General features: G+C 36.1%; 3 protein-coding genes across 8 annotated transcripts in view; 1 reads left to right on the forward strand and 2 right to left on the reverse strand.

Annotated features, from left to right (window-relative positions):
• Window positions 1-1593: 1593 nt before the first annotated feature.
• Window positions 1594-15128, forward strand: LOC124175035 (THO complex subunit 1). 3 transcript variants are annotated; one of them, XM_046554846.1, is made up of 9 exons: window positions 1594-1810; window positions 9699-9867; window positions 10414-11106; window positions 11490-11737; window positions 12304-12594; window positions 12817-12966; window positions 13047-13194; window positions 13351-13584; window positions 13661-15128. In XM_046554846.1, exons 2-9 carry the CDS (start codon window positions 9832-9834, stop codon window positions 13814-13816), a joined length of 1956 nt encoding a protein of 651 aa, XP_046410802.1. In that variant the 5' UTR covers window positions 1594-1810; window positions 9699-9831; the 3' UTR covers window positions 13817-15128. The 3 variants fall into 3 exon arrangements, with proteins under 3 accessions (XP_046410802.1, XP_046410803.1, XP_046410804.1); XM_046554847.1 differs by having other exon boundaries at window positions 1597-1810; window positions 13676-15128; XM_046554848.1 differs by lacking the exon at window positions 9699-9867 and having other exon boundaries at window positions 1597-1810.
• Window positions 1779-9060, reverse strand: LOC124175036 (mitochondrial cardiolipin hydrolase). 4 transcript variants are annotated; one of them, XM_046554849.1, is made up of 4 exons: window positions 8868-9060; window positions 4707-4947; window positions 3284-3474; window positions 1779-2536 (listed from the first exon to the last, which is right to left on the reverse strand). In XM_046554849.1, the coding sequence occupies exons 2-4, from the start codon at window positions 4937-4939 to the stop codon at window positions 2319-2321; spliced, it is 642 nt and encodes a 213-aa protein (XP_046410805.1). In that variant the 5' UTR covers window positions 4940-4947; window positions 8868-9060; the 3' UTR covers window positions 1779-2318. The 4 variants fall into 4 exon arrangements, with proteins under 4 accessions (XP_046410805.1, XP_046410808.1, XP_046410809.1 ...); XM_046554852.1 differs by having other exon boundaries at window positions 8934-9055; XM_046554853.1 differs by having other exon boundaries at window positions 4707-4962; window positions 8934-9055.
• Window positions 15129-17024: 1896 nt separating the features above from the next.
• LOC124175034 (collagen alpha-1(IX) chain) overlaps window positions 17025-22831 on the reverse strand; it is a 149199-nt gene continuing 143392 nt past the window's right edge. The window contains exons 17-24 of the mRNA XM_046554844.1: window positions 22722-22796; window positions 22337-22431; window positions 21847-21939; window positions 21037-21159; window positions 20904-20918; window positions 20054-20251; window positions 19849-19964; window positions 17025-17815 (exon numbers count right to left, since the gene is read on the reverse strand). Of these exons, the coding sequence (XP_046410800.1) occupies window positions 17500-17815; window positions 19849-19964; window positions 20054-20251; window positions 20904-20918; window positions 21037-21159; window positions 21847-21939; window positions 22337-22431; window positions 22722-22796 (1031 nt within the window). The 3' untranslated portion in view covers window positions 17025-17499. The remainder of the gene's footprint in view (window positions 17816-19848; window positions 19965-20053; window positions 20252-20903; window positions 20919-21036; window positions 21160-21846; window positions 21940-22336; window positions 22432-22721; window positions 22797-22831) is intronic.

Below are 22831 nucleotides of genomic sequence, written 5' to 3' on the forward strand. Positions count from 1 at the left end.
ACAATTCGACAATTATGAGGATAAAATAGACGATCTGTAAATATCTGACGGTCTGAGTGGTAGAAGCTTCACGAGAATGGGATTCAAAATACTATGCGAAGTAAGAAATACTCGAACGGTATTCTAGCTCTAGCGGTTACCGCTAGATATCGCGCCAATCTCGTAAGTGAAACTACTCGGCAGTAATTTATAGTTATAACAATTCTTGGAGACGAGATTTATCGTGTCCATCTATTTTTGAAGCATAGTCAAGGCAAAGACAGATACATTTCGATTTATCGTCTGTGTATACGTATGCATGCCTGATACTTGCGTCTACTAAGAAACGAAGACAAATTGCGAGGCAACGCGATCTGAATAATCCGTATTAGCATAAGTTGAACATACATCGTGCTTGCAAGCAATGTGAGTGAGTTTTGCGATACGGTGAAATTGAGGATCGCTTACTGGGGATGATGTCACAATCGTCATGGCAACTCCCACAAAAGGGTAGTTGAGTCGAGGAAGAAAGCTCATCGTCGGTGTTTAATTGCCGGTTTTCGTTTCCGTCTCTGAATTATTCACGGAGTCTCAATTCTACGTAATATTTTTGAAAGTCGTTTATGTGTTTGAAAATACAATGCAGACTCAATGAAGTTTTCATTTGTTGGGATATTCATTCAATTTCGAAGGATCTGCCAGTATAATAGTTGGGAATATATGCCTCGACCAATATGTTTCGGAATAAATCATACGAAGTTCGTTTTTCTAATAATACAGACTCGGAGAAATTATAGCATGTACATTAAAGAAAAATATGGAGAATGTTACGATGCGTAATTAAATAACTATGATATTTTGTAACATCGGATTTATGTTATGTTTGAATGAGTGGAGGATTTTTGGATTTTTCATTGACAGAAAAACTTTATTGAGAGGTATTGTAAAACAATTGCTGGGAAAATGTTGAGTTGGGATTTGAAAAAAAAAATGTATTGCACAAGTTTTTATTCATCATACTGTTTAATAACAATGATTCGACGTTTGGATCTTGTATACACACGGCATGTTGAAAATCATGGAAGTTGCATTCTTATTCTACGCTGGAAAATTTGCTCGAAAGAGAACGTCAAGAAATCGTAATAAGAATAATAAACTTAATGAAAGTTAATAGCATTAAAATAATTGATTGAGAAAATTAATTAGCCTTAAAAAATACAGCATTTCGCTGAAACAATCGATAGATATTTCGATCTTATTCAGGTGTTGGATATATTTACCTCACATTCGATGGCCGAACATTTTCAAAGTACACGAGTACAGCTAAAAAATTTTACGAACACAAGCTGTACAGTTAAAAAATATCGTTTCACAACAACGTTTTGCCTGGGCATTCTTCACTTACGCAATGCTGATTTTTCTCAACGGCTAAATATTGACGACTTCTTCGTGAGTATTTCTCTGTTGGAAGACTATTCAATTACAATACTCAAACTTTGCGCTTAGTTCTGTGTTATACAAGTTCAGATTGTGCACGTGTGCCAAATCAGCGTGGTGACATAGGTTAACAGCTAATTAATTCAACTAGTTATACTGAAGGTCAGGGGTATTTTTCAGATGAAAAGGTCAACGCATAAAGCCGCACGTCACGGCATCCTCATGCGTCACAGCGCAGACGCGTGCATTAAAGCTCCATCACGACCGTACGTCATAAGCATCATTCAGACGATAAATTACGATTCTGGATTCCTCGTGAATACTGAAAAAGGCGTCATCGCCATATCTGTGTCGAGTTCGAACGAAGACTCTACTTCTGTGCTAGGCTGCATGGGTATGTACCGCAATATTTGATAGTTTGATAGATTTTGTCGCAGAAATACACAGAATTGTATTTCGAGTCAGGAAATTGCCAATTGATTGGTAAATCTATGCATTTCGTACGCCCATGCTCTTCTTTCAATTTTCATAATCCCTCGCACCGACTCTCCACAGTATATGTATATTAATGTCTTGAACAACATTTCACTTACAATTATTTCTATGAGTATCGAATCGGAATCGAAATACGTTTAAATAACCTCCCTCGAAATATTTCCTAAATATTACTAATTTACCATCGTCAATAGCTACTCGGCGTATTCGAACGCGTAATGCACTTCAGATTAAAGCGGTCCATCAATCGTAAACGGCGGCTTCGTTCCCAGAAGGGAATACAGTCTTAGAACGACTAGGAACCAGTGTTTGTAAAAGAATTGTTTAAAGATATTCATCAAAGTGTTTTTTCAAATTATTCCATACTTCGTTGCGGTATACCTTTGAACCAAATGAGTTTATATTCATCAGTCTTCGCCTGTGGTGAGCAAAATCCACATTCTGTCGAATTCCGCAATGAACGGCTTGACTAGGGCGAGTTGATTCGAAACTATGACGTTGTCCCAGTTTCCGTGCATCGCTTGCATCGTCCAATTTGTACTCCCCGTCAAAATCAGCTTCCTATCAATTATCGCAAACTTGTGATGCATCAAGTATTCCGATTTCTTCATCCTCACTCGAATACCTGGCGATGAGGTTATACAAGAAATGATTAAATATCATTCGCTTGACCTTTATTTCGATTTTTGATTCAACTTTGTATAGCTGCTATTTACATGAAGAATTTCACAAATACTCATTGATTATGCAGGTGAGAAATACTAGCTTTGCTTCTACTTTGAGATTTGAAATTTGAAATATGGTCTACAATTGTGTGATTTTAGCGGGTATAAACGAAATTCTCGAGGTCCCTATAAATTTCACGTTGTTAAACGACATGCATTAACAACAATCAACAAAAAAAAAAACATGTTTTCACGTTCAACACACTTGTAATTGCACTTGAAACTTAAAACCCTGATTTCGTCACGACAGATTCTTTTTTCAGTACGTTGTTCGAATTTTCTTCGATTTTCGGTACTTGATTAATTTTTAAATTACAGAGTCTAATTCGGACGTGAATAGTTCTTGAGAAACTGTGTACCTAACAGCATAGAATATCTACGAAATTTCATCAATATCGTACAAGCTATTTCGAATCAAGATATCACGTGAAGAGTGTCGAAAAACGTTGTTCCATGTAAATTAATTGTGAATTTTACCGTATCAACTGCAAATACTAAAAGTTGACTTAGAAATTCTACGCGAAATGGTGACGAATGGCCTTACTTTCTGAGAAATCCTGTTATTCAAATTGTTTGGGAGTGATTTAGATAATGATACGCGTGCGATTTGAAGAGCCTGAATCGCTTTGAACTAAGTAAAATCTTACCTCGTTCTCGAAAATCTCTTATACGACGCTCACAGGCGGAATTTTCCGCCATTCCTCCATCGACGATAATTCTGACAACTACTCCGCGACAAAACACCTTGGCTATCGCTGCTGCTAGATCCTCACAGCTGAATAGATACATGCAAACATCTAGATTTTGCTGAGCAGATTCCAAATATGCGCATAGTTTCCTATAGCAGAAAGAAAACGTATTTCACAAGTCGTATATATCGTAGCGGATCATTTACAGCGGACAGGCCGTGTCCATACTAAAAGCAACATGACGACGTTGAAGCAAAGATTTCCAGGGTGGGTGTTTCGACGCTTCGAATTGAATAGATATCTTGTGATCTGTCTGTTCCGAAATATGACGTTTGTTGGTAGCAGGGTGGGTTATAAAATCTACGAGGTTGAAGTTAGCAACGTTATTGTAACGAAACGTTGAGAAATAATCACTATTTTATTACGGTTTGCTGACTTTCAAACAGCTGCGAAATTATCTCTGTGAAGTTGGTACCCCATTTTGGAAAAAGTAAGTTTTCGTTTTTACGAGTTCTGGATAGTGCTCAAATAGTTCTACAGTTTTATACCCATATGAGAAATACTTCTGGTTGTTTACCACCAATTGTAAGAAAATAATAAACAATAAAAAAATAACATCGATGCCAGCACGCCATAATTAAAGTACGGCAATTTTTTCGAGTTCTAAGAAGATTTCAGAATAAGCTCGAGAACTCTTCGAATTCTGATTGAATCGGAAAAATTCATTCGAATGATTGACGGAACTCACGCTCGTCTATGCGAAACTCTCATCGTAACTTCGGGAATGGTTAAAATTAATTTTCGCTGTAAGTAATGCGCGTGGATATTTTGTTCGATATCTCGGTAACGAAACAAAATAAAAAAATTTCAATCGGCTGAAACTCCAGAATTCTGAAAAAAAAATTACTGGTTTTAAATAACGGAGTGCTAGCATTTTTGTTATTTTTTATTTTCTATTTTATTAGTGGTAAATAACCAGAACTATTTCTCATATGAGCATAGAACTGTAGAACAATTCGAATACCATCCAGAACTCGCAGCAAAAACTTATTTTTTCGAAAACGAAGTGATCAGCGAAGTTGGCACCCCATTTTTTGAAATTAATTTTTTGAACCCTAATTGACCGGAACTATTTTTGAAAATTATCCGGAACTCTAGAACTCTTTGAGAAGATTCAAGAACGCTCGAAAATTTTAATTTTTTTTTTTCCAAAATGGGGAGCCTACTTCAATTGATTTTTCGACAAAGTTAGACTGTCTTTTTCGGTTTTATTAAACGTGAAAGCCTGATCTCGAAATGAGTATGGCACCCAAGGTACATCGAACGTCTCTAAAAATCTTTTCATCGATATTCCTATCGCATTATCTCGATTGATTCTCACCTCAATTGTGTAACCGAACAGTTGGAACGGTCGCAAGGTGTTCTAGAGACGGCGTGCATCCGACAGTTGGATGATTCTTCAGAGAAAAAAAGAACCTCGTTGATGCTCTTTGAGGGTATTTTACTTCGAGTTCTTTTATACAATTGCCATAATAGTTCTGTGGCCAAAACTCCCGTGAAAACTACGATCACCACCTTGTTGGAACGGCCAAAAATCCACATGTTCTTCATCATCGTGATTCCTGCACGAAATTATCCTATGAATCACGTTTCATTGGTGTGTACATATTTATTTGAATTTATGTGAAGGATTCGCATCAGAAACATCGAATTCAAAACACGAAGCCCCAAAACTGTGTACCCCTATCAATTGATTCACGATTCACGTTTTCAAAGAGCCTTCCCATAAATTGCCCGTTTTGTGAATTTTTCCGAAACAAGGGCCAAATGATACTTTACGATACCTCAATATTCACGAATAAATTCAAGCTCGAGTATACACAAGCTTACGGAGATACGGGGAAGTAAACTTGTCAAATTTCTATTTATTCGGTAATAGAGTTCCACAAAAAAAAAAAAAACATTCTCATGTATTTTTCGACAATACCCGTAGACCACTAAAATAATTCAATAAAGCAGAAGACATCCCCTAAAACAGGATGAAGCAGGTTCTCTCTGTACCTGTACGTACATGTGTCGGTACGAATTAGTATTTGTTAAAAACATAGACACGTGTTATTCAGATTTATTTATAATATTATTTACATCTCATCAATTTCAGTGTTTTTTTTTGTTTTTTGCTGAAAAAATAGATGCACGGATTTTCTTTATCAAATCCGTAAGCACCATATTTCTAAGTCCCTATTTCATTGCTTGAATTTCACATCAAAATACATTTTAAATTGTCAAAATTATCTTCGAAAAGTATTCCTGCTGTGGTTAAAATAAAAAATTGCGCGAAATATTGAACATTTCAGCAATTACACGACTGCTATCTACTTTTAGAATGAGTTTCGTGAATTATCCTTCTTTCTTTTGAAAACCCTTTCACAAGACCCCGTTTTAGATAACAGCTTTAAAGTGTAGGGATCGTTCTAAAGTGCTAGCAGACAATTATTAGCAAACATTCCATACATTTAGATACAGACAATAACTCAGCTGACGCAATCAGAGTAATCGTGCCTAAATATTGTCAATTCATATCATATCTAGTCATCGTCGATCACGCAGAGCCGTTCACAGCTCGAATCATCAAGATCAACGAAAGGTAAGTGAAAGCTTTTATTTTGAAAGCTCAACCAAAAGAGGAAAACTCCGCGTCCATCTCAGGTAAATCGTATTTAGGAATTTTGTCTTTGCATGAGCGTTAATTTATTGTGGCGAATTTTGGTTTTCCGTAAATAAATAATAGCCAATTGAAATCCAGCCCATAACACCCGACTAGACCCGATTCGGAAGAATTTCAGTAATGGCAGACCTCAATTAGGTATGTTTTTTTTTTTGTCCTCATCGCTCATGGTTATGCTCAGAAAATCGCTGGAGGGTCTTTTAAATGACTCTCTATGTTCGCCCAACTTGTAGTTCGACTCAACCGCCTGGTTCTTACTTTGGAAGTTTTTTCACATAATATATTTCAGAGTAGTCGTTTATGGGGAACGTGGAGTTCATGTTCAGCAAAATCGTGCAGTGGGGTTCTTCCGAGAAACTAATTCTAGAAGTGGATATCGGTCGTGTAATTTCTGAAATAAAGGATATTTCCCGTAATTTCGTATTTTTACTATACCAGGTATAGCTTTGAGTTTTCCAAGCTAGTGTCAATAATTTAAAATTCATTTTGACGTGAAATTCAAGCAACTATGTAACAACGAAGTGAACCGTTGTTATTATTATTATCATTGAAAAAAAAAAAAAAAAAATTGTACTTGAGGTAATACCAATTTTTTCCAACCTGGCATCGCTCCTGATTCCTACGAAACGACTGGAGCAGCAAAAAAACACTAAATCTCTATAAAGATATTGATCGATTGTGCTCAAATGGTCATGCCATCTTTAGAAATATCGGGAAGTTACCACCTTTAGGACATCGCGGGATGACGTATCAAAAACATGGACTTATTACTAGACCTATACTATACGTGGAAGCAAGCCACCTCAGCGCCTACACATAGCTAATCGGAGTTACAATTTTCCATCTCACAATCAGTAATGAAATGTAGCGCTTGGTTGCCTATGCCTAGGCGCCAACGTGGCATGTCCCCACGTTTAACGCAGTAGAAATAGACTGTGCGCGCTGTGCAGCGAGCTGAAGCCGTGACAAGACAGAGAGAACATCAGCCGCAGGTATTTCCTCTCACTCTAATCAGTGGCTTGGCGAGAAAAACACATATAGGCTTATTAAAAAAACACTGCAGGACTAGCTCTGTCTTTCGATCGTGTCTTCAGCAGCCCCGTAAGTGCACACAGTCTATCACTGTAAGTCTATGATTGAGAATGCGAAGTGTAAGATTTATTACGAGGTTGAAGTTGGTAACGATAATATAACGATAATATAATGAGAAATCACAAAAAATCACTATTGTCAAGTTTCGAATGAGTTTGAAGATATTGGAATTTCAAAATTATGGTATCACTGCGAAATTAGTATGTTGGTTTTGTTTCGTTAGAAGTAAGAGGATGCCTGCGTTGAACTTCACGGATTTTGGCTATTTAATCGAAGACTGTATGTATCGATGACCTGAAAACAGCGATTTCAGCGCAATTCCATACATGTAGTCCAGGAAAATTAGAGAAAACAAAACCAAACAAAAAGAAAGGATACGTTAATTTTCGTATCAAAAACAAAATCTGAAAAATCCCCGCATCTCTGTACCGGACTTTACGTTGATCATGAGCGAAAGCGTTGAAAAAAAAAATGGTTTTTCTTGGATGATTCCGCATGCGTTAGTCCTACGACAAAAATGTATAGATATATTTTTCATCGTAGAATAAATAGGTAGGAAGACATTTGCGGAAAACTGATTTTACGCATCGATGACGCGCCATAAAACCATCACGCACCCCATTTGTCAGCGGCAAGATATATTTTTGGATAAAAATTTCATGGTAAGTAATATTATGGACTGAGAATTTTCGGCTATACAAGACGGAAATTCTTACATGTATTCGATTCGGGAAGTATTCGCAGCTCGCTCAAAAAAGTACGGAAAATCTTGGTCATAAAGTACAAACTTTGACCACTTATAAACTTCGAAGGTTTTTAATGTAACGAAATCGCACAAAAAGCTTTATCTGCATTGCTTTTTTCTTCGAAAATAAATCCGTTCAAAACTTAAAATCTGATTACTAGCTCGATAGGTACAACGCTGAAGCAGAATTCTACATTATCCACGCCAGACGCCGCGTCGTGGTCGCCGAAATTTATCTGGTGTTTGCACGGTTGTAGAAATTTGATAAGCTCCATTTTAAATTTGAGAATTTTTGGTATAGGATGAACGCATACGGATATATCAACGAAAAACCATTTTTTTGTATATTTTCCACAGATGATCGACGAAGACTGACTTATTGTCATAGCATTCTTTTGACTGGATTTCATCGTCAGACAAGCCTGTAGTTCAGAAATAACGGGCGGTTTATAGACTTCGATATTTCAACGTTGACGTATAGATCTCCAAATATCGAAATTCACGTATCTCAAACGCGAAAACGGGGTTAATAGTTCCATTCGATTCGTAAGTTTGAACAAGAACACGCCAACACATTGTCATTTGACGCATAAATAAACAAATGCCATGGATTCTAAGAAATTGCAATAGTAAAGTCGTAGAATTCATGCCCTTTCTTTATTTCTGCGTCGAATGAAAATATATTTGAATATCTTTCTTCAGAATTGTGTATAGACTGGAGGCTGTTGAGCCCTTTTTCGCGTTCGATACGTGGACTTCGATATTTGAAGGTATATACGACCTCAAAATCGACTAGGACACCCCTTTGAGAGTATTTAAGAAAACATTAGTTCGGCCTGAAATTTGTTGTGAGTTATAAAGTGTATTGTACTCCGCTAAAAACCGATAAATTATCATATGAGTCTTCGAAATATAACCTCAAAAGAAAGAAAACCATAAAAATCACCCATAAAAGACTTGGGAAACAATTTTCTAACCTCAAACTGGATTCAAAGTTCATTCTTCGCGATAAAAGCCGGTACGAAGATATATAAAATACACACTCTAATCGTGATAACGACGCACGTGGCGGATGAACTTCGACATTGTTCGAATGCAACCAGTAACACTACACAACAGCAACAGCTAGTTCCACTATGAAGAAAAACCCCCGCTTCTGTATTTGCTGTATTTTCACGTCCAGCAAACAGTTGGATGCAGCAACAGCAAAATGCTCTCATTGGCTGCTTGCTACGTACGTAGTGGGGGGACTTCTGTTGTATGCAGCAAAACCAACTGCTGTAGAAATAGGTTTATTTCTACTTTAAACAGCAATATTCATGACTGCAAAAAGCTGGAAAAAAAACACCAGAATCATTGACGAATTAGTGTATTTTTGTTGCTGTTGCATCCAGCTGTCTGCTGCACGTGAAAAAACAGCTCCAGTAATTTGCTTCGGCCAACTTGCACGTTGCACCGTGCAACCGTGCAACAACAACGAAACGTAATCACGTGTCAGTTTCCGCTCATTACGGATCTCTAGGCAATGATGTATTATGTAGTGACGTTGACAGTCTTCAGTCAACGGTAGTAATCAGCTGTAATCGGTGCCGTTCACGCATCAGTGTGGTCATGTGACTTCAGTGCGGTCACGTGACCTTTTCCGTAACGTCAACAGGCCTGGACGCCTGCATATAGGCAACTCAAATACGCATCGATAACTAAACATACATCAATAGACGCGTTACGAGAAGCTTCGCCAGCTTTCCGCTAGGCAGTCTCGGCGCTTCATGCAGTGTTTGACTTCCTAACCTCTTTCTTCTCGGCAGACGAGTGAAGTGGAGCCAGCGGTTATCGAAGGGTAGACAAGCGGCGGGTGATTGTGAGAAGCAAGTGAAAAGTGTTCGATAGTGCTGATAGTTGCAAGATATTGATAAATCAGCGTACCGCCGAAACACGACGATGGCTTCTTTCGAGACACTGAGGCATGATTACAACGTAAGTAGGCCGCTTTTTCAGTTAGAAATAAGACTCAAGCAGGCGGCAATGTTGTTTACTAATACATAACCTAACTTAACTGAACGTAGTACGAATTAAGTTTGTTTGTAGATTGATGAAGCTCAACTAATTCAATTCAAGTTGGCAAAATTTAGCCGAAGGCAATATTGATGAATGTTTAAGTTTTTTGCACCTTTGCTTCGCAATATAATTCATCCGCCGATTTGTTCCCCTCAGTGTCTATTGTCATAGATCGATGATGATCAGATATCGTGTTCATTCGTAACTTGTAGTGTTGCACAGCTTGGTTCTGTAAATTTTAACTAAAGTCAAACTCGGGATCAGCTGTTGAATTCTGTAATTCAAGCCATACGGGTAGAGAAAGGTAGGGAAAAAATACTACGCAACTACTGTGCAAAATAAAGAGCATGTGCATAGTTGCTGAGCGATTGACAAGCACCGAAAATAAGTGCTTCGTTAATTTCATTGATTTATAACACTTCCTGTAAAGTTGAAAATAACAACACATTTAATTTTATATTTCAGAACCACCTGGAAAAATGCTTCAAGTTGTCAGATTTATCCGGATTCCAAAAAAAGTGTCTGGAAATGAACACAAATGTCTCGAATAGAAAGTCAATCGTCGATCAAGCGCTGCGAGATACGCTGCTTACTGTACTGCTGGATGATTCTGTGGGAAACGTACAGCATCTTGAATCTTACATAACGTTTTGTATCGAGTTATGTAGGAAAGATTTAACAACGGCTAGCATGCCAGTCATATTACTCGGTGACATATTTGATTGCATGACATTGGACCGATGTGAAAAGTTATTCACGTTTGTTGAGAACAATGTTGTTGTGTGGAAAGAAGAAATATTTTTCAGTGCCTGTAAAAACAATTTACTCAGGATGTGCAACGATCTGCTCAGAAGACTTTCTCGCTCTCAACAAACTGTATTTTGTGGAAGGATTCTTCTATTCCTTGCCAAATTTTTCCCATTCTCTGAGAGGTCAGGGTTGAACATAGTTAGTGAATTTAATCTCGACAATCACACAGAATTTGGCAATGAGAAATCAGAGAAAGAAGTGCTTGAGCAGATCGTAGAAGATGGCGACAATACTGAGAACAAAATTCCAATAGATTACAATCTGTACCGAAAATTCTGGGCGCTGCAAGACTTTTTCAGAAATCCAAATCAGTGCTATAATAAAATGCATTGGAAGGTTTTCTCTGCTGTAAATATCCATTTCTACCATTATTCCATTTAGATTGCACAGGTCTGCAAAATATAACTTTTAATATCCCCCTCAAGTAATAATCCTTTTTTTTAGTTATTTAAATATAATGAATTAAAATATAGCGCTAGTTTTTTTTACAGCGAGTCGAGATGTATTTTTGAACTATTTTTATGGAAAGAAATAAAATGAACATAAAACTGAATGTTTAGGTATAAAGTAAACTGGATATACAGTAAAAAAAATTATCGATATATTTTAATTCAAAATACGTAAATACCTAACAAAAAGCATTATTACTTGAGGGGGAAATGAAAAGTTATATTTCGCAGACCTGTATTGTTTTTATACTTGTTTGCATCAGTGTCGTCAATTGATTATAGCATACGTCGCACGTCTTGTCAGCGTTCACGTCTTTCAAATTAGAAGAGCAGCGTAGCCTTCCAACAAAATGTACAAAGATGGACACTTCGTCGGAGGAAAACTACAAGGAAACTCACTACTTCGCTAAGTATCTCACTAATCAGAAGCTGTTAGAGTTGCAGTTGTCAGATTCGAACTTTAGGAGATACGTACTACTTCAGTTCCTGATACTCTTTCAGTACCTCAACAGCGCCGTGAAATTCAAAGCGTAAGTTCATATTCTACTAAATTTATTATAAAAATCAAATTATACATGATTTCACTGCAACTTCAAAATAACGCTCATTCCACATGTCAAGTCAGACATAATTTCACCGTCCAATGCCACATCGCAACCTGAATATGTTAAAAAGTAGACAGTTACTTGTTTTCTCCTCTCTTCTGTTTCTTTTTTTCTTGTGAATTAATGAACAAGAAATATGGCTAGCATTTGCTTGGATCCTTGCATTTATGTTATGTAAATTTAAGTTTGCAAACAAGTATTACTGATGAGTGTTAAACTAGCTGTTAGTCCCTTGAGACCTTGCTCCACAGTATACAGAATATTTCAATATGCCTGTGGAGCCCTTAGCTACATTTCAAGTAGAGTTATACAGATTAAAAAAACACATCGGATCCAAACCAGGCCAACATTGCATCCCAACATTATGCGGTGAATAATTCATGTCGATGTTTGTATTTTTATATGAATTACATCGGTCATTTGCCTGTTTTTGAATCGATAACAATTTCGTTTCTGACCTCAATCTTTTTGTGATCACTGTCTTCGTTTAGCGAAACACACGAGCTGAAACCTGATCAAGTCGAATGGGTCAAGACAACAACAGACCAAGTATATTTATTACTCTCTGAAACACCTCCCAATGGATCTGATTTTGCGGAAACTGTAAAAAACATTTTAAAACGAGAAGAACACTGGAATGCCTGGAAGAATCATGGGTGTCCACCGTTTAAGAGGCCTGCTCTTGAATCCAACTCTGAGGGAGAAGAACCAAGAAAACAAAAAAGACGGATCGGTGACGTAATCCGAGCTGCCGAAGATGAAAAAAAGTATCATTTAGGAAAGTAAGTACCTATTTGAAATGATTTAATGACTTCATCACTTTCTAATCTTGATTACACATACTTTTATTCATTTTCATGATGGTAAAGTCTTCATGATTCAAATTGGTTTTTAACTTTGTTATTAACCATTTTTTTTTAAATTTCTTATCTGTAGCTGCATCATTTTCTCCTAAAGCTTGATAATCTAACATGAATTTCATCCCAATGACCTCATTGTTTCAGTCCTGAGTTGACAAAGCTATGGAATTTGTGCCCCAACAATTTGGAGGCTTGTAAATCAATGGACAGAGACTTCCTGCCTTCCCTAGAAACCTATTTCGCCGAAGCTATAGAGCAATTGGATCCAGCTGCGATGGTCGATGATGAATACAAGTACGTATGACGAAGTATTTCCTGATTCTTACCCATTTTTGTGTTTCGAGAAAGTTTTATATTCGTTTTTCCCTTTGCAGGAAAGTAAATGATGGTAACTTTGGTTGGAGAGCACTGCGATTACTCGCTAGGCGGAGTCCTCATTTTTTTGTACACGGGAATAACCCCATCAACAAATTACCAGAGTATTTGGAAGCTATGATAAAGAAAATCGCCAAAGATCGACCGGTAATATTCGCGATATTAACTAACTGCTAAAATGTACATTAATAGAAGTTTAAGTAGTCTTTGAACAAAGCTTAATCTCGAAAAATATTTATCTTAATTATTATGAAGTGAACATATCATCATAGTCTCTTTCATTTCTTCATTTCATTTTCTTAGCAAACGCAGTCGGACATAAAAACAGAATCTGAAGAAATTCCCACCGACGGAAACGAGGCCGAATTCAACGAGGACGTACTTAAACAAGAGACCGAACAAGTTGAGGTTGACGCATCAACAACAAAGTTCAGTAAATTCAACAAAGTGACGGCCGATATTGTTGCGAAACTGTCAGATATATTAAAAGGGAACTGGAAAGATCTAGCAGCGAAATTCGGATACCATGCCAACGAAGTGAGCACCTTGGCATAAATTTAATATTGACGAAATTCGGAGACACAAACAACTTTCCAATTTTCCTTTATTACAGATCGCATTCTTTCAGAAGAAACGAACACAGTACGAACAGTGTAAAAGCATGTTAGAAATCTGGGCCGAAGAGGACGAGGATGCATCGATCGAAAATTTGGCTTACATCCTCGAAGGATTGGGCTTTACAGAGGCAGTTGCTGTATTGAAGAGCTAAAACATGTTCTTAATCTGTTTCTAGACAATAATCAATGTGACTGATCGAGGACTATCGAGGACTACTGCAGCTGCTTTACGTGGCTGAAGACAGGAGAAAATTTGTTTGTTCTTAAATTTCCAAAAACACTAAGAACAATCGAGCGGATTAGAGAGGTTGAGAATAATTTTCGTCAAAATTGTTTTTTTCGTAAAATTCTCTTTGTATTTTATCCGAAATGAAAATAGTAGTGTATATGGAATTAATATGAACATCACAATTAAAGTAATTTTAATATAAATCATATAAAAATGAAATGAACGTAACGTGAATACAGATCTAAAGAGTATTCACTTGGTAATAAATTGGGCACTGCAGTAAAATTTTTCGTGGTATAATACGAATCTTTTATGCGTAATACAATATCCTCGAACAAGTATACAAATCGTATTTCTCGCACATACACACACACACACAAACTCACGCACGTATGCAGTGATACGTACAACTAATAAATAATTCACGCGTCATTGCGATTCCTCTTCATCTTCTTCGTCTTCTTCTTGTCGTGTATATTGCATACTCCTACGTTACAGATATTGGTTTGGAGCTGGTAATTTTATCAAGTAGACGATTAACGATGATAGTATTCTTCTACGATAGTAACAAATGTTATTTTGACTGTTATGTGGAGGCAGTCGTTTCTGGATTCACTTTGAGCCTCTAGAATCAACGCTGCTTGACTAGTTTAATATTATCTGTTTACTATACGTATGTTGCTACAGTGAATAGTGTTTAAATTATGAATACACTCGTTACGTTCTTGCCACTTGACCAATTCAGTTACACCTATTTGATGCCTGCAATTTAGGCCATCGATTCGTTTCTTCGCAGCTGGGGTGAAGATGATTTATTAATATTCACCCATCGACAAGTCATTTCAATAAAATAATCCAGATTACCCGTTACTTTTTGCACTATAGCCATATGCACTATACTTTAGCTGTGTCAGGTAACATTAAATATGCCGTCTTATTTTTTCAAATGACTTATTCGTTGGGACCTTTTAAGCATTCATTTGAAAGCAAAGTTGACAAAATTACAGTAGCCACTAGAATTCTTGTAATACGTAATAATTCTGGATAGAAATCTTGTATATGCGATTCAAAAGTATAAAACTTGGGCCACATTTTTCATCATGGAGAAAAGAAATCTAGCTGACAGGTTTAAATTGTACGCTTGTGGGACAGACAAAAGAGAACTCTAAACTTATTTTTCTGCAAAATTACTGAAACAAATTTTTGGACAGATTTTTATACAAATTTTGTAGCTGTAATTTGAACAAAAATTAAAAAACAAAAATAGGTGAATTGCAGAATTGTGTCTGAAAATTTCACTATTTAGTTGTGATCATGACTAGTTTGAATCGGTTCTACAACCTTTGAATGCGAAACACTCCCTTGAAGCCTGATATTTTCCCTTCGACTAGTTTCATATACTATAAAATTTGTCTGACAAGCTGTAAAGTTGCTCAAAGTATTGTCAGAAAAAAAAAATCGTTAGAATAAAATTTGAAGCTAGCGTCACGAGCAAACTCTCAAAAGTCTAGATCTTTAATCTTGAAAGATATTCTAAGAGAGTTTGGCGTTATCGAAGGTTGAACAGTTTATGAAATTGTATTCTTGGATAAATTCACAAGTACGATGGTCAGAATCAGATGTTTTTATGTTCAACCTTTTTTCGGTGACAAATTTTTTTGCCTTGCCGTTTTTACAGAAATTTACTTGTTCCACTACTGCTCCCCTCGAAAATTTTCCTTGATGTGGAAAACTGATAAATATACAGACAGAGCATAAATCTAAACATCATTAAATGCCTAAATACAATTTAGCAATTTCATTTGATATCCGCATATCGAGTAGTTTTTTTTTTTTTTTCTTAATTAAAGGTGACCCGTCTTTTCAATTCTTATTCTTAGTTTTATTTTTCATTATGACAACCCTCCGAATCAATTGCTTTCAAGCACACGTAGGTACTTTTGCATTTTATTTATTTTATTGTTTTATACAAAAGATATAAATTTTAAGAGTCAATTGAAGGAAAGTAAGAGAAAATAATCGGTAAAAAAAATTATGACTTGCATTGTAGATTTGGTTTTTCAGAACGTAACCATGACTTTTCTACTAAATTAAGTGTGATATCCGATAACTCCGCTTTTTATAACTTGAAAGTAAAATTTGCTATAGATTGCATACGAGAAATGAATTTGGCATAAATCTTTAACTCAATTCTCATCTTAATTTAAACGAATCTAAAGCTGAATAGTCAGGTAAACTGTGATTCAAATAAATGCAAGTGGGGTCACCTATGCTTACACTTAACTATGGCTTAAAACATGAACATTCATGCATACTTTATTGACTGTAACATGTAAATGCATCGATGGTAATTACGTATATGTATAATGGTATAAATATTTAATTTTTAAAACCTATGCATAATAGATATGCAGACGGTAGTGCATAAGTAGTTAATATTTTTTTCCCTAAGCCGACTCAAACAATGTTCAACAATTACTATTGATTTTTATTTCATTTTATTTTTTTTATCAATTTTTTTTTTTTTTTTTTTTTCGTTTTAACGTCTTTCTTGCCGTGCTATAACTATGTCATACTGGACGTTTTATGTGATTAGGCAACATTCATATCGTATCATTAGTATGTATAATAACGACATGTCGGAATTCAATTTACTTGACAGTGAATGGAATTATTTTCTATTTCCCTGCAGTCGAACAGTTATATAGAAGACCTGGGATTAGTAATTTCCGACGGTTAAAGATTACACGAGTAAATTTATTGATATGATGGCTGATATGACACGTTGAAAAATTATTTTTGAGACGATCAGTCTTTTATTTAAAACTGAAATTATTCAGAAAGCATACTCGCTATGTATTTAGATTATATTGATCATTTTCAAATGTGATTATTATTCTTCATGCGACATTGTTTATGCGGATTAAGGTTATTATTCTTGACAGTTATTTGCGTACTAATTTAGTTCTTCGAAATAGATCGAATTATCAGCGAAGAACTCGCACTCAACGACGTTCATTTTTATCCAGCATCAAAATATTTTTCATTCCAGATTCCCCATTGCGGTCAAAATCTCTAACCGAATTCAAAAAGTTTTAAACAAAATAATTTGCGCTTGCAATTTTTTTTTCATCACGTTTTTCGTCAAATCTAACATGTATTCCAATTATTTTTTTTTACCAGACTGTGTGCTTCGATTTATTCCCAAATTTTCTTCAACAATTTTTGAGATGCAATGCAAAATTGAAATGCAAACTCCTACGGAACGTGTTTTTTCTTCATTTGATCAATATTTCTTAAATTCCAGTGCTTAAAATCAATATGATTTCCGATTTTATAGAAAATCTTTGATATATTCTTAAATATGCGAACAGATTTCAGTCGATTAGATTCTTTGTTGTCTGTTTGCTCCTCGTTTTTCAACTCACTACTATAATCTCGCCGCATACTTATAACTTATATACGATTCTCGTTGTAATGAATAGATATTCTCATCTCTTGAGTACGAGTTCTGTACAGTTTTTAACTTAGAATTGACGTTTCCATAATTTTCTTTCTTTCTTCTTTCTTTCTTCCTGGTAACTACCTGGTATTAAATTTCTAGGATTAATATTCCATCAGTTCCGCCAAGTGTCTGTTGTAATCTTCTTCGGACAATTCTACATCGTCATCTTCCATAACGTCAAATTGCTCTTCGTTATCAACATCCCTGCGACGTCTAGACGTCTGTGTAGTCACCTCCACGCACAATAGAGCGAATTTACTATCGCACGAATATCGGATCTGTTCCAGAAGCCGCTCTCCGTTCAACGGAGAACCCAATCCGTAACGATCCGAGCTACTTGTATGCCAAGCATCGCAGTAAGTGTCCATCGCCCTTTCGCCATACTTGTGCGATCCGTGCCAAGCGACTTTTTCAGGCCTGGAATAAATTCGCAGGTATTTACTTTTCGTCATATTCGGTGATATAAGCAAAGCATTGTTTTCGGTCGAAAAGTTTTTGTAATTTCAACGAATCGCAACGTTTTCGGAACTATAGAATCCGAAAAACAGCTTTCTAGAAAAATGGTCTCTCGGTCTGTCCGACAAACTCGACAAACCGCGATGATCTTAGAAACGCCTCGATGAACAAATTTTAAACTTGTAAGATTGTACAACGAAATGACGGGCATGAAAAATTGCCATGTCCCGTTTAATTAGAACTTCCGGTTCTACCGGAAATAAATCGATTTTCAATATTTCACCGACCTCGTTACTTTTTCTGAATAAACGATTATATTTTTCCCTGTTTATATATTTATTTAGAAAAAAAAAGTGTAAATTTTTTGTTCTTCGAAAATTTTTTTTTTTAATTTTTCTTTCAAAACTTATTCATTTGGCTCTCAAGTCCTATCAGTTTCAGATTTTCTACTCGGCCGTTTTCGGGATCATCGCAGAAGTTTGTCGGACACACCGATAGATTCTTCTCTTTTCATGCGATGCTGATGAAAAATACCGCGATAAATCTGTTTTTCTTCACTCAGTTTTAGGATCTTTATTTATTTGCGCAAAAGAAATTTTTTGACATGTTATATTATACGCATACCGACAGAAGTTTTCAGAAGGATTTGTGAATCGGCTTGGGAAGTATTCCTTTTAAAAATTCGCGCTTTCGGAAAAATAAATTGTATGCCGTGAAAATTCGTAGCCATCTTTCACGTTTTCAATCCTTTACTGTTTTGTAGCTCATAAAATCGATCGGTAGATTTAGAATCTATTGTTAAAAATATAATACTGTATGAAATTTACGGTGTATACAACATTCCCATTTTCCCCACTAACTCGCAGAGCATTCTTGTAAACAATGAAATAGAGTATGTATAATTGTATATAATTTATAATGTCTTTTCAAGAACTGGGCTTCAACTTTAGTATGGTGTACAATTCCCTGAATCTATGAATCCGATGCGAAATTCTCAATTTTGAATGAAAAGATGTTTTTTAAAAGTTTATTTAAAAAAAAATAAGAGCAGGAAGTTGTTATAATCACCCCAGAAATGAAAGTTTTCGTTCCGACGTATATGTGAATGTTAAGTTATTAGAATAAATATATCAAAAATGAACAGGATATTGTCTTCCAGATAGTTTGATGTATTTTGATGATTTCGGACGAAATCTACGCGGCTATTTTCAACCCAAAATTGACTCAGTTTTCAATGTCATCGGTCATAACATCAAAAAACAAATAATCATTACGATATCTCGAAAATGGTTCGTCGAATTTTGATGATTTTAGTCTGAATCAACGCGGTTTTCTTTAGTTTAAGATGAACTAATTTTTGAATTGCATTGGCTCAGCAGTTTTAAAGTTATTTGAACAAAGATAGTTGAAAAAAAATGACATCTTGCACATGAATTTTTTAAAACAGGCTAACAGTTAATAATAAGTTTAAAATTTTCTAGTCTCAGTCGACAACGCTCTTCTTAGCCTCAAATTACCTCAGTTTTGAATTTCATCCGTACAGTGGTTTAAGAATTATTAACACTTCTGATAACTTGCATAGCTACGAATAAGTTTAAATTTTTTCTCTACAGATTTTGACAGGAAGAAAAAACTATTTTTCTTCCCTTTTTATTGATTGCTCGAATTGGAATATTGAAATGTGTTATTTTCGTAATACTTCCGCCTCTCGAAGCAAATTTTTAAACATTTTGACGTTCAAATTCTGCTTTAAAGAAGTCCGAGGCAACTGATAATCGATTCATTCGAAAGCGTGTTTCACGCGGGTTTTAAAATCTTAAATACAAAGGCGAGGCTGTAAAAAAGAGACGATTCTGATTTAAAGAGTTGAATGTAACGAAAACCAATCCGAGTCCAATCGAAAGTTTTAGAATGTTGATACCTATATGTGAAATGATAAACAATTCGTTATTAACTCCAGGAATTTTCGAAATCGATAACTCAAATACTCGTACCAAGAGAAATCTGTAAGGATATTTTTTCCACTGAAGCTGTAGATTCTCGGGCTTTGCGAAAAGTAGGCGCCGTCTCCATTGAACATTTCCTTCCAGGAATTGAACAGGACGTCTCCCTGAAATTGTAATCATAATTATTGATCAATTGATATTCTCGCATTGATAAGCTGCCGGTTATGGAGCCGCTTACAAGCGATAGTCATACCTTGGTATTCACGATCGGCAGATCTCGGTCGGCGAATCTGACAATGCTGTCCACATTTTGTACCCTTGAGCTCAAAAACGCCCGGAAAGTGCTGCTCCTGAAGCCAGCTCGCCTCGATTGTCGGTAGCAGGAATAATCCGCGCCCCGAATTCCATGCATGTCACCGGTAATTGGCTCGTTTAGTGCAGCCATTCGCAGCTAAAAAAAAAAAACCCAATTATTTTAATTTTTTGGGCCATTGTTTTTCAGAAAGGCAAAAAAGAATGTACTCGAATGAATAATGCTGTGAGATTGAATTGTCGTTGATATAATTATGAATCCTATTACCAAATTGCCAATCTGGAAATTGTGGCTGCAGTTCATCGAGCTCTGAATTGTTAATTTTTCAGTTTTTCTTTTCTTATGCAAAGATTACGATACAAATTTATATAAACCTCTTGAGATGTAGTGTTAAAGTATCGAATTGCCATAAATTTCCACGGTATTCACGATATCAAATTTTCTGATACTTGTCATTCTACTATGAAAATTTTTCAAATGAGTCGAAATAAGCTTTGCTAAGTCCGAAGTTATTTTTTGCACCGTTTTGATTTTGTTATTTTCTTTGAAAAATTTACTGAAGACATTCGCATATGCAATACAAACAAATGTTGTGGAATTCTATTTCAACAAATTTGGAAGACTTTTTTAAACGATATAACGATTTTTAATGTCTCAAAGGTTTTGCTGTATCCGTTTTTGTTGAACGATGAAAATTTTTGTTTCGATATCAAAAACAACAATGACTATCTGTCAATGATACAATTTATCGTGACATTAGAATTGATATTATAATTGAATTCAGCCTTACCATTTTCGGGTACCACTGAGCAGCGGACGAGGGATGTAAATATGTTTACGTTATTCAATAAAGCCGTGTGACGTCATGTTATTCCGTGAGTTATTAATTAACAAAATGATTGATTGCATTGTTGAAAACTCACCCCTGTACCGTCTGTCTTCAACAGGATTTGATTCACCAAGTTTGAAATCTCGAACGGTGGTTTTATCGGGGGTGGAGCCGTCGTTGGTGGGGCTGGCGTTGTGATTGGTAGGAGCGATCCGAGCTTGAAAAGAAAACAATATGTACTTCACGTAGGCATACAATATGCAGGGTGAATTCCTAACGACTGCACGGTCCGTCGTCTTCTAAAATTAAATGCGCACGCGCTACAATCCGAGAGTAACTGCTCGCCAGGATTACCAACCGTCATGAATTTAGCCGATGTAATGTTCATTGATAGGTTCTCAGTGGCTCACTATTTTTCTGGAATCAAAACTGGAACGAGTTTCTTGTCGAAGCAAATTTTATATGCCGATTGACTAGCGACGCAAGTGCCAGGAGAAACAAATGATACGTTGATTATGGATACATAGAATTTCTGTAGAAAAAAAGCTTGTTTGCATATTCATTCCAAAAAATATAGTGAGTCGCTCGAAACCTATTAATGGATATTACTGTACACTTAAAATTTTTTACAGTTGTCGGTGCCGGTTGTACCCGATTCATAACTGTCAAAATTTATGAAGTTAGAGAGAGTTCGTCGCTCAGGGAAATAGTAGCTCTCGGACTGTAGCACGTGCGTATTGAATTTTAGTAAACGACGAACCATGCAGTCGTTAGGAAATCACTCTATATACAACTTAGGTAAGAAACTGTGGGGGATTATTGTGAGATCTTTGACGTGTTCAATTGGATAAGGTTTGGCCCTGGATAAGCAATGTTTCATGTTATTTTTGACTGGTATACTCACAGCGATGTACTGCCATCCGTTATTCACCCTGACAAGCAGAGCTTCTTCGTCAATTATGTACGCCAATGTGCCGACTTGACTGACTGCTGACATCTGTGGAAGCAACACGCATGTGTATAAATTGGGGGACATTTTACGTATTTGTGAGTAGGTATTATAAGTCACGATAATTTCACCGTCATCCAAATTACTTTCCAATTCTCTTACGCCCTCATCTAAATTTACACAACATAGCTAATTTGATAATAATTTCATTGCCCGAAATGATTCGTTATATTTCATTGTTAGATAAGTCTTTACCTGTATTTTTGTTTTTTTTAACTCGCAGTTATTAACACCACGACGGCAAGTATATGGAACATTTTAGACATCTTTTTTTACACGAGGTAGTAATTAAAACTTGTTTATTCAAAACAACAAGAATTCTGGGAAAATTTTCATTATGCAGACGATAATTTTTGCTAGGGATTAATGCAACCAGTATCGGTACCTTGGTCATGGCTTCTGTATTTTGGAATGTCACAGCACCAGGAACAATTTTTGTTGTACTTTCCGGTGGACCTCGCGTTGACACGGTACCGGATCCTGAAAACCAAAACCAATATATTCAAGTCCCGGTATCCGAGTATGTTAAGAGGTGAAATTGCATATTAATTCAACTAACTCCACATGGTATTCGGTTTTCTTAAAGTATGCATGAAGACATCGTGGAATAAGATAAGCAGATCAGTTCTGTCGCATGTCTGGCTATTCCAAAGAAACTGAATATCTGATGGAGTTTTTCGACCGTGGACTCAACGGCAGATCGTCCAATAATACATATTCTCTTTCATTGCGCATTAAATACCGTACTTGCAATCAATTAAACACTTTACCGTAGTGTTCTTTGAGCTCCTTGAGCTGTTTAAGCTCTCGGAGAGCCTTTATCTCGTCCAAACTGCTTCTCGGTCCTTGAAATGTAGCATGAAACAGTGATGGTATGATT

The sequence above is a fragment of the Neodiprion fabricii genome, chromosome 2 (assembly GCF_021155785.1).
Source record: "Neodiprion fabricii isolate iyNeoFabr1 chromosome 2, iyNeoFabr1.1, whole genome shotgun sequence".
Lineage (NCBI taxonomy): Eukaryota > Metazoa > Arthropoda > Insecta > Hymenoptera > Diprionidae > Neodiprion > Neodiprion fabricii.